At 41.1% G+C, this 11,273-nt stretch overlaps 1 protein-coding gene across 3 annotated transcripts; it reads left to right on the forward strand.

Annotated features, from left to right (window-relative positions):
• The first annotated feature begins 924 nt into the window (after positions 1 to 924).
• On the forward strand, positions 925 to 10,725 carry DMRT2 (doublesex and mab-3 related transcription factor 2). 3 transcript variants are annotated; one of them, XM_087716019.1, is made up of 5 exons: positions 925 to 1,201; positions 4,252 to 4,768; positions 6,477 to 6,579; positions 8,670 to 8,744; positions 9,296 to 10,725. In XM_087716019.1, the coding sequence occupies exons 1-5, from the start codon at positions 1,155 to 1,157 to the stop codon at positions 10,345 to 10,347; spliced, it is 1,794 nt and encodes a 597-aa protein (XP_087572145.1). In that variant the 5' UTR covers positions 925 to 1,154; the 3' UTR covers positions 10,348 to 10,725. The 3 variants fall into 3 exon arrangements, with proteins under 3 accessions (XP_087572145.1, XP_013912701.2, XP_087572144.1); XM_014057226.2 differs by lacking the exon at positions 8,670 to 8,744; XM_087716018.1 differs by lacking the exons at positions 925 to 1,201; positions 4,252 to 4,768; positions 8,670 to 8,744 and adding an exon at positions 5,465 to 5,920.
• The last annotated feature ends 548 nt before the right edge of the window (positions 10,726 to 11,273 follow it).

Raw genomic sequence — 11,273 nt, forward strand, 5'->3', positions numbered from 1 at the left:
CTAAACGAAATATTAATGAAATAACCCTTAAAGTAGCAAGAAAAGTGAAAAGGGACACAGCAAGTCATTTTCTTTCATAAATTATTACTGTCCTCACAGTAAATTTTGGGTGGCATTCAGACTGAGTGGATTTGCCTGGGATTAAGATCCGTTTAACACAATCGTTTTTGCGTACCACTTGTATAAGTTTTAGCGGAAATACAATTTCTATTATTTCCACCTAAATTTCACCTAATGGAAGGGTATTTCGGTTGCCGCTAATAATCCAAGGATGATGGAAAGTAAAGATAGTTTAATAAGAATTAGGTTTAGTGAGATTTAAGTATATCCGAGAGCATGTTTGTTTTTTTTTTACAAAAGAAAAATAAAGGGATTTATTGCAGTAAGATATAGAACATAATATTATTTCTGAAGTTTATAACCGCAGAATAATAGCAAATGTCAAAGAATCCTCTTTAGATCCCTCGGCGATATCACAACCGATTTTCGGGGAATGTAGACCCATTCTAGAGGATTTATGGTTAGGGAAGATGTATTTAGCTCTTTTTTTTTTAACTCATAAGGAACACGGTTGCCTCCGCAACAATATTTATCCCCGCAGGTCTGCTTTCGTAGCTGTTAACTTTCTTTTCGGTCTTGGGTTACCAACATAGTCTTTTACACATAACTCATTTTTTCTGCGGAGGCTGGTAAATAAAAGGTGATCTCGCCAAGCGGATGGGGGGGGGGGAACAGCTGCCGAGACGCTGGCAAGAATCCTCGAAGAGGCGGAGCGTCGAAGAGGTGGGGACATCTGGAATTTCCTCGCAGCCAATCTGCGAGCCTTGGGCCCAACCACTCACCAATTGGTGGGTCGATCGGGCGGGTGTTCGCGTCCTGGGACCGATCATATAGGGAGGGACGTCCAGAGTCTAGAAACAGGCAGGCGTTGTGGTTGCTGCCGCTGGCGAGCTTTGCCTTCCTCTACGCCCTGAGCTCCTGCGTTTGCGGGGTTGGGCTGCTTCTGTGGGTCCCCTCTAGAGGAATCGCCCCGATCCACGGCTCAGAGGCGGCAGGAGACGGGGCGAGGCTTTGGGCAGGCTGAAGTCACTTCGCCTCTAGCCGACTCTCGGCGCGCTCCGCCTTCGCCAGGTCCGGGCACCGGACGGGACTGAATGCCATTATTGCGCGCCTCTGCAGCCCTCTCGGACGCTTGGTTGTGGTGAGTAGCTCTGGAGAGGTCGGGGGCTGGAGAGCCCGGGAGCGGGGAGGTTACGCGAAGCAAGAACGGGAGAGGAGACTTTCCCCTGAGAAGTCCCCTCAGTTGGATTGTCTTGTATGGGCACCTTGCAGGCGGGGGCCTTAACGGTCTCCTCTTCTACCCTCTTTCCAGGGTCTGAGAATATTGTCAGGGCAGTGGAAGAGACCCAGAGTCCACTAAAAGGAAATGCCGGTGAATTCTAGTCGCTTTGGGACGCCCTTGCATTTAAAACCAGCACTAAAACGCCGAGGGATTAAAAAAACAAGAACAGCGTTTTATTGCCCAGAATCGAAATGTAACTTTACTTTTAGCACTAAGGCCGTACTTAATACAGGACACTTATTCTGAAAGGTAGCGGTTTTGCAAACATGGAAGATCCCTACAGGCAAATAAGGCTGTGTAATAAGCCATACATTCAGCCACCTCCTGTCAAACCTAATCCAAAGGGCAAGACACAAGTGTTTTCTAGTTACGTGTGTCTAGTTTGCATGCAAGCAAATTGAACGTCCATAGAGCATCCTGAGACCCCCTGTGCTGTATTCAGTGACCCAAGTAATCTCTTTTGAAGAGAGGAACATGGTGTTCCTATGGGTCAACTGATCTTTAGACTGGAAAATGGCACAAAAAAAGCTTTCAGTGGTTAAAAGAAAACAATGAAGGTCATGCTCCTGACACAAACCTCTGGCTAAAGTACTTTTGCTGTGAGGAATGTATAAGGTATAGTTTACATTTACATGTAACCTAAGTAATAAAGATGAATTATGTCTTCGGCTAAATCCATTCTCCTTTATTATTTATCATTCTATATTGATATACACTAGAATAGAAATAAGGTTAGATGCCAAAGTAATTCACCAGCCAACAAATCATGGATGCATTGGTTAGACTCAGATTTCCCAAAGCCATAATGTAGCTTGTATGCACTGGACTTAGTGTGTGGTGAGAACGAGTCAACAAAGTTATTGTGGTATTTTACTCATGCTTCTAGTCAAATTTATCTGGTTTTATTTATTTTATTTGTACTTGAAGGGAAATATGCAATCATAAGCAGCCATAGGGTTATACTTCCAGGAAATTACATTTCTAGATAACCAACTAGGATTGAAGCTTTAAACAGACAACTTCATATTTGCTATTTTTTCTGACCTGCATTTTAAAGGAAGGGGATACCTTTCTCTAGGTGCAGGAACTATGAACATTATATCCAAATATATATTTAAAAATATGAGACATACAATGGAAACAAAGAGAATATGTACAGAAGATCCTAGCAAGTCAGAATTGTCTAAGTGGAATTTTTAAAATTAAATCTCCCAAAGACAGCCTTATGGCCCACAGTAATGCAAATTCTGAATTTCTAGACGCAGATTACAAGAGAATATCCTGCAATCATGGCTTGTTTGGAGACAACCCCCACCCCACCTTGCATGTTGGGCTTTTGACATTTCTTAATCTATGGCAATTTATAGTATCGACTAATGTGCTTTAAAAAACCTGCAATGAAGCCCAACTTTATATTGCTTTCAGGTTGATATAGATCTCTCTCAAAAGTTTTTAAAAGGTGTTTTTGGATAGGCTTAGGAAATATCTTGGTATAGTATGGGCCACACATCCAAATATAATCGTTTGTTTAGTTTTATTTACTGTTGAATGCCTTGCATGAAAATGACAGTTGTGTTTAATTCACTTATAAAGCCACTTTATAAGGCCTAGAATATTCCTAACATTAAACTACAGTAAATACATTCATATGTCAGGCTAAAAGGAAAGCAAATGCACACCATAAAGATGTGTGAATTAAGACCAATGCTTACCTTTTTTCACAAGGGGGAGACAGCAAAGCTCTAAACTCTCTTGAGTTCATAGAGAGACGTGAATCTGGCCACAATCTTTCTGATTAATGGAAGGGGGACTTTCTACTTTTCACTCAAGACAGCTCTGGTCTGATCTTAAAATTGTGCCTCATCCTTTCCTTCCCTCTATTTGACAGCAGAGTAGAACACACCTTGTTTACCCACATTCTATGAAGCTTCTTTATTACCACAGGGATAGAGAGGGGAAATGCAATGATGGTGGGTGAGCTTTCCATATCATGCCAAGCTATAAGGAGATTTTTAACATGTTTTGTGACCGCAGCCAGTTATGATTTATTCACTAAACCCTATTTAATAAACAGAGTGCCCTATGAAAACTAGATCACTATAAAAATAAAAAGGAGCACTTCTTTTTTTTAAAAAAACGCCGGATTAAACCCAATTGCGATTTTTTTTCTTCCCCTGCATTTCATCTGGCCTTGTTCCTTGAAGGCGCACTAAACCTTCCTGGGCAATAAGGGTGGAGGTGAGCAGGGCAGAAGCATCGCGTTTGCAGGGAAGCCTTTCGAGAGAATTGCCAGCTTTATTGCCCAACCCCGCTACCTTCTTTCTGAATGTATCTCACTACAATTCCCATCGCGGTCCTCATTTGGGATGGTAGGAGTTGCAAATCCAAGGCACCCACCCCCCTCTCCCGCTTTTCCATCTGGAGCGAGGGAGAGTCAAGAAGCGTCGCGTTTTCATTTGTAAAGCCTCCGCCACACTCGGGCCTTGAGCACTGCTGGGGCGCGGGAGCGGGGGGAGGACGGCCGGCGTCCGAGCTAAGGAATCGAAATCCCATCTTCGCGGCGTGGGTACAATTTGTCCAAGCATGACAGGAAAACTAAGGACAACCTCCCGTCTCCCCCTCACCAGCCTTCCAACCCCCCTCCCCCAAGGAGACCCTTCCTCCGGGTTAAGTCCCCGAGAAGTGGCGTGCGTTCCGCCCCACTCTCCGCGGATACTTAAATCAGCAGTGGCCCTTGCCGATTTCCATTCCCCCCACCCCGAGGGGTCTAGGCCAAGTAGCCTCGTCAATCTGGCGAGGAAAAGGCAGGCGGCTGGAGATGGGCGGGAGGGGCAGGCAGGCCAGATTGCGGCTCTAATGCGAGGCCGCCGCGCCTCTTCCCCCCCTCCCTCCCTCTTTCTCTCGTGCAGGAAGCGAGCTGGAGGAGAAGGCGGGAGCCGCGGGGCGCGAGCCATGGCTGAAGGGCAGCAGGTGGGCCCCGCCGTCGACGCCTGGGAAATCGACGTGGAGAGCCTGGAAGAGCCCGAGCAGCCGCCGCGTGCGCCTTCCTTACAGGCCGCCGGAGACGACGACGAGGAAGACGACAACCAGGGTGACGACGACGATGACGGCGAAGAAGACGAAGAGGAAGCCGGGGCAGCAGGCGGTTGCCTTCTCCGGTTGCCTGGGCTGCCTCAGCCGCAGCTTGTCTCGCCGTCGCCGTCGGCGGAGGAAGGTGGCGTAGGCGGCGGGGAGCAGCCGGTCCGCAAGCTTAGCCGCACACCCAAGTGCGCGCGCTGCCGCAACCACGGCGTGGTGTCCTGCCTGAAAGGCCACAAGCGCTTCTGCCGCTGGCGGGACTGCCAGTGTGCCAACTGCCTGCTGGTGGTGGAGCGGCAGCGCGTCATGGCCGCCCAGGTGGCGCTTCGCAGGCAGCAGGCCACCGAGGTAAGGGCCGGCCTCGCCCGTCCTCCCGTCCCTGGGAGACAGGCTCTTCTTGGCTTCCCCGGGAGGATTCCGCCCTCCGCTCTCCGGGCGAGGCTCTCCCGTCACCCCCATCCTCTCCTGTCTTGTTTTCCCTCCGCGGGAAAAAAAAAACCTGGTCTGGGAGGCGGAGCGTTTTCTTAAGGGGCCCGCCCGCGCATGCTACCCTCGTCCGTGAAGGCGGCTTTTTCTCGGAGGTTTTGCTCGTTCCTGGTCCGTGGATTTTCAGGTGCCCCCAGACGTTGGCCGGGTTTGAGCCGGGGGGAGCTGATCTTTCGAGGAAAAGGTGTCGGTGGGGCCTGAGGGCGGCGGCCGCGGAATCGAACCGGTCTCTTTTTTGATGAAGGGACAAGTGCGAAGCCCCCAACGACTCTCTGAGGCGCCGCCCCGGGACGGTGCGGGCAGCTGCGTTGGGACAGGGAATCCTCCAGGACCAGAGCGGCTTCAGTAATAATAATCGCTTTCTGGAACTGGACTGGAGCACCTTTTTCCTTCCCAAAGGAAAAATAATAGAATAATGCAAAAATAAAATAATAAAAATACATTTATTTTAATGGGCCTCAACTGACTGCTTGGATTTAAACTGGCTATAAGGTGCCGATGCTGTTAGTTGGCCTAACCTAACAGTTTTGTGAGACTGATTTAGCTTCGACCCAAGTATTTTAATTTGGATTTTTGGGGAAGAGTAGGTTCTGAATTCCAATGGAATTTATTCTCAGCTTGAGTTGCAACCTCTCTTCCGATTTACCTGTTTTCCCTGGCTTCCTGAAAGCATTGAATATAAGGTCTTACAATTTGCTAGGGGGACACATTTAATCCAGGCTGTAACAAATATACCCAAATAGACATTTCCCCAGACAGTCTTTTCTTTCTATTATTTCCTCAGCTTTAAGACTTAAGATATCAGAAGCTAAGGTTTTAAAAAGAAAACACATATGGATTTCAACCGCATATAAAGTCAATTTTAATTTAGACCAAGAGTTTTTGTTAAAGGAACATTTCTGTCACATAGTGTTTAAGGGACTGTATCACACATTTAAGGTTTTCCTTTTAAACAAGTAGTATAAAATATGTTAGAAAATGCATTTTACTTTTTCAACCGCATAGTATGGTATGGTATGCATTTTGGCAATTTCTTCCTAATCATTCCTAATCAAAATCAAAATGTATTTTGCATATTTTAACCAAAGCTAAAGATATTTAATATATTTGATTTGATTGAAAGAATTAATTATATTTCTCCTTTGCTATTGGCTGCTGTCTATATTTGGGAGCTTGGAATAAAACTATACAGTATAACTTGTTTAAAACTTTGAGTCAATTGTTTAGAAGTTAAATTCCTAATATATTTAAAGTCAAGGAATTCCATTAAAATGAGAATATGTTTAACTTGATTAATTAACCCATTTTCTGAGTTTGCATAGTGCATTGAACTATAGTCAAATGGCTAAACAAAACTTATAAAGAGATATAAATGCAGCTGCTAAATTGGTTTAAAAATGTGGTGAAACCCCAGTCTCTTTCTAGTCTCTTAATTCAGGGAATATGAAGAGTACTGGCTTTTTTTTCTAAAACTGCAACCTCAGAAATTGATGCTGCTGGGAATAATATGAGTATATATAATTTATAAAGTTTCTCTGACTTCTTTTTCCCCTCCATGTTTTTCTACTAGGATAAGAAGGGACATACAGGGAAACAGGCTAATTTTGAGCGCAGAACAGTGTACCAGAGACATGTTCGGACGCCTAGTTTGTTGGCTAAAAGCATTTTAGAAGGTAATAATTCTTAGCACTTTGAAGTTGCCTGTCTTTATATAATTTCAGAATTATTTTTGACTAGTTTGTTAATATATAAACATCTTACGTCTGTCAGTTTGATAATAAAAAGACTAAGAAAATTAGACAATTGTAAACGCTCATGGACCCTGGTTCACTACAAATCTCAGTAGCCTTTGAACAAAATCATCTTAATTAGATTGTGATTTGTGCACTTTAATTCTGTTATAAAAAATAGAAGATGCTTTCTTAGAAATGAATTGGTAACAGTGTTATAGCCAGTAACTGAATTATAATTTCTGGCAACTGTGTTAAGGACTAGATTAGATTATGCGAAGAAGTACACAGTCTACATACCTTGTTATTTGAGGATTTTAAAAATAGCTAATATCATATGGAAATTCCCTTTCCATCTCTTAAAAGGAATAGTCAGATTAAATTAGGAAAAATAAAGTATAGAGTAGTTGCAGTGAACAAATTCTTTTTAATTCCAACTTTCTCTTCATTTTTTTTCAATCTGTATTCAAATAATTGCTGATTAAAAAGATAAAGTGATATTTTGAGAAGTTAAATTAGTATTTCTCTGTCAAAAGCATATATAACGTATCCTAGGAAAATTATATATTAAAATAGTTAATTATAATTGAATAGTATTACCTTTTTGAAAGTATTCATAGTGGAGTTCTTTTGCTTCCTAAATACAGTAATCCTATTATTTTATTTAGTATTTAATACAGATTTAGTAAATCTAAAGTCTAGTGTTGAGAAAATTAATTTAGTAATAGAAGCAATCCATTTCTATTCAAGCTAGTGACATCTTGCACTGCAGCTTTATACCATATATAAATGTTTTATTTGGGTGAAAATCCCATTACATTATTCATGGTTTTGAGCAATTATGCTTAATGGGCCTGTGGAAATGTGTGTATAATAGGAAATTCTCCCCTGCTATAAACTTATTTGGGATTATGTCTCACTGAACTCAATAAGGCATATACTATATCTGAGAAGTAATGTTCACCATAGAACTGTTCTGTTGTAGTAAACTGAACCTTACAAAATCAGTTATTAAAATTTCCTATGAGTTGACTTTGATTCCTGGTGACTTCATTTATCTGTCCTTATTTTTCTAAACAATAATATGGAAATTGTTTGCCCTTGCCTTCTTCCAAAATAGATATCTGATCTAGTCAAAATTTCTGAAATTTCATAAATTTGCTGTTGTGAAAGTTTATTATTCTTTGTCATGCTGACAAGCAGTACTTATTTCTGAGCAAATAAATACTTGCGTTACACCTCTCATGATGTCATTAGTGGGATATTAATCAAGAGTTGTAGGTCATGCTATAAGAATCTCCCCAGTTTTTCTTTACACCTTTCCCCCAGTATTGGTAACACACTACCATGGGTATAAAATGATTTTTTTAAAATTCTTTGCTTTTTTCTAATCACCAGAAAATACTAAGATGTGGACAGATTTGAAGGACAGTTCAATTTTTAGGTTTATGGGTTGACACTAAAGATATCTCAAAGAGAATGATCATTGGTGAACTTAAGGAAGAGATGGTATTATTACTGCGTGTAAAGCAAGCATAATGACCACAAGGAATAAAATTCAGAATCTGTAAGGAATGAGCTTCTGAAAGTTTTCAGACTAGTTGCTTTTTTCAGTTTTCAAGACATCTCAGAAATTCAGAATATTGTTTTCAACTCATCACCATTTACTCAAAATGATTCAATAAATAGATCCCAACTTCTATTTTTATATACAGTTTGAATCCTATGTTTTTTTGAATGGTGGCTGTGGCTGATAACATTTATTTTATGTGAAATGAGGACCGTAAGTCAGAGCTGCAAATACCATAATTTTGGAGAGTAAAATCCATTGGCTTTACTTAAGCTTTATTTCCAGCTAAACGAAATAAGTCTGTCATCTAACTATACAAAGTGATTTCTTTATATTTCTTCTTTTTCTTTTGGTTCAGTTTCTACATTCTTGCAAGGATACTTTCCTTGTAGGAGTAGAAACATTCTTATGCTTCATGCTACCTTTTCTGATTTGTCTTAACTTTCTTTCTCTTTTCTCCTAGTACTCCTTGGATTTTATCTTTACCTCTGTGTACGTAGTGGTTCACCTTTAGAGAATAGAAATGCATCAGTTGTAGGTATAGAGATCTTTCAAAATCATTTGATAAGTATCATGATAAAGAAACGTTAATGTAGTGAAATGGGGGTATGAAACTGATTTAAGGGCTAATTATTATTGTGATGCTTCATTGTGATGAATGGTGATGCTTCATTGGATGTGGTGAAAGTAATTAGTAGTTGGAGGCGAAAATCACTATGCTCCTTGCACTTTTTTTGCATCTTATCAAAAGGACAACTTGTACATCTATAAATAGACGTCTAAACATCTGATGCAAAGGTTGATCATAAACCTTGGTAGGTGATTAGCAAGTTTTGCTTTCGGTGTCAACTGAGAGGCAGAATAAAGGGGGGAAATCATTCAGGTTCTTATTCCTCAAATTTGAACTTACCTGTTAAGGGTAAGAAAGCACTGTGTAACTGAAGTGCCATACTCTAAAACATTATCTTCAAGGTCATCAGTGTTCGGGCAGGGAAAGACCATGTTCTTTTATAGTACATTAGCTCTCTTATCATTTTGCTTTTTTTACACTTTTCTAGTTATTAAAACAATTATTTTCTCCCCTCCAAGGTTATCGCCCCATTCCAGCAGAACCTTATCTTGGAGGGAATTCATCCTTGCCACCTCCTGTTAGCGACAGAATGAGAAAAAGACGGGCTTTTGCTGACAAAGAACTTGAGAACATAATGCTTGAACGGGAATATAAGGAACGAGAAATGATGGAAGCCACCCAGGCTGCCGCTTTCTTCCTGCCAAACCGGATGGTACATGGGCCCGAGTACAATTCTTATAAAAGTTTTAACCCTCATCAACTTGAAGCTTCCAGTAAGGAGTTTTGTGGTTTTCTGCCTACCTGCTTAGATCTGACTATGCAGTATTCAGGCTCAGGAAACATGGAACTGATCTCATCAAATTTGAGTGTGGCCACTACCTACAGGCAATATCCTTTACCCTCCAGATTCTTGGTGTGGCCAAAATGTGGCCCTCTCAATGATGCCCTTCTCTATCAGCAATGCCTTCTAAACGCTACTACAGTCCAGTCTCTTAAACCTGGAGTAGCTTGGGACAATAAAGCTTCCCATGGCCAGGATTTTCCCACCTCTGAACATGACATCACATTGTCAAAAAATGAGAACACATTGCACCATCCTCATGTTCGGGAACTTGAGACACCGCAAAACGAACTCCAAAACATCTCTCGGGAGGCTCATGAGAGGTCAGCATTTTCATCTCCTAAGAGGACCTTTTCACAGATTTCTGGCAAAGATCCTACAGTTCATCAGGACCCACCTCTCAACAAGATCAACAAAGAAAGCAACAAGCAGCATCTGCTACTGCCACCCTCATCCAAATATAGCCCATTCCATTCATTATTCCAGCAGACGCTTCATAGCAAATCAGGATCAGAGTTAAAAACCAGTTTTGATGAGGCATCCAAGAAATATAGAGAGAGTACCTTCAGAGAAAACCAAAAGTACAAATTCAGCATTGACAGATATGCAAAAGACTTTCTGGACACTAAACAAGTTGTAACAAAATTATCAACAAATGAACCATTACCATTTTCTGTTGAATCAATTCTTAAGCGACCCTCTTCAATGGTCACCAATGTTTCTCAGTAGGCTGAGAATGTGATCTTCCACACAAATCTATTGGCACTTAGAATTGAACTTAACCATATGTGCCTTTTGAATTCATTACAGAGTTCTTCTGCTTAGGCACTTTGTCCACCATACACTTGAAAGGCGTTCTTCAGATTTTGTTGAAATTGATTTCCAATAAGCAGGTTTTGAACTACAACGCAGCACTAACATCAGTCATTTTCCGACTGGCTGAGATGCCCTTTTGGGGGAATTGACTATTCTAAAATGTTAACAATTATTGATATACTGTCACTGCCTTTTGCCACCATAATTTTGGAAAAAACAGATGTAAAGGGGGTTATTAAAATGTACATAGTATGCATGTTTTTATATGAAAATAAAATATTTAAATGTTTTGCAAATTAAAATAATGCATTCTGTGAGGATTTTAGAGTTATTAATACATGCACACAGGTATGCAAAATCTGCCCCAGTTGGTTGAATCTCTTCATTTCATCTCTGTTGCAATGACATGAATGCAGAATAAACTTTAGATTCATAATCATCAAATCGAGTCCAGGGGGAAAAAGAACCAGGCTCATTCACATTAATAGAAGTAAGGCCCCAGATGATTCAAGACTTGTCCATTTGACTTGCTAGATTAATTGCTCCGGATTGTATGCATATTTCTTCTTGCAATATGGTTACTCATGACTTTTTAATAATTTATATGCAAAATGTAATGCATATGATACTTTCCTGGAATACTCACCAATGCCTAAGATGAGGAGAGATGTTCGAAGTTGTCCTGTAGTATTCTGATATACTGTATATAGTATTTCACCCAAACCCTCCTTTTACCACATGTGCAGAGGAGACCTATCACAAAACTTCCTGCAGGTTCCCTCTATCTCAAAATCTCTCTAAGAATGTAGGAAACTTCTTAATTTGTTATATACAAAATG

This window comes from Thamnophis sirtalis, unplaced genomic scaffold (genome assembly GCF_051295495.1).
Source record: "Thamnophis sirtalis isolate CommonGarterSnake01/CBP01778 unplaced genomic scaffold, rThaSir2_p1.2 scaffold_5, whole genome shotgun sequence".
In the NCBI taxonomy this organism is placed as follows: Eukaryota; Metazoa; Chordata; class Lepidosauria; order Squamata; family Natricidae; genus Thamnophis; species Thamnophis sirtalis.

Coding starts and splice junctions, on each gene's coding strand:
- DMRT2 (XM_087716019.1), top strand. CDS start 1,155: ATGCCATTATTGCGCGCCTCTGCAGCCCTCTCGGACGCTTGGTTGTG. Junction 4,769..6,476: donor GCAGGCAGCAGGCCACCGAG/GTAAGGGCCGGC, acceptor TTTTTCTACTAG/GATAAGAAGGGACATACAGG. Junction 6,580..8,669: donor GGCTAAAAGCATTTTAGAAG/GTAATAATTCTT, acceptor CTTTTCTCCTAG/TACTCCTTGGATTTTATCTT.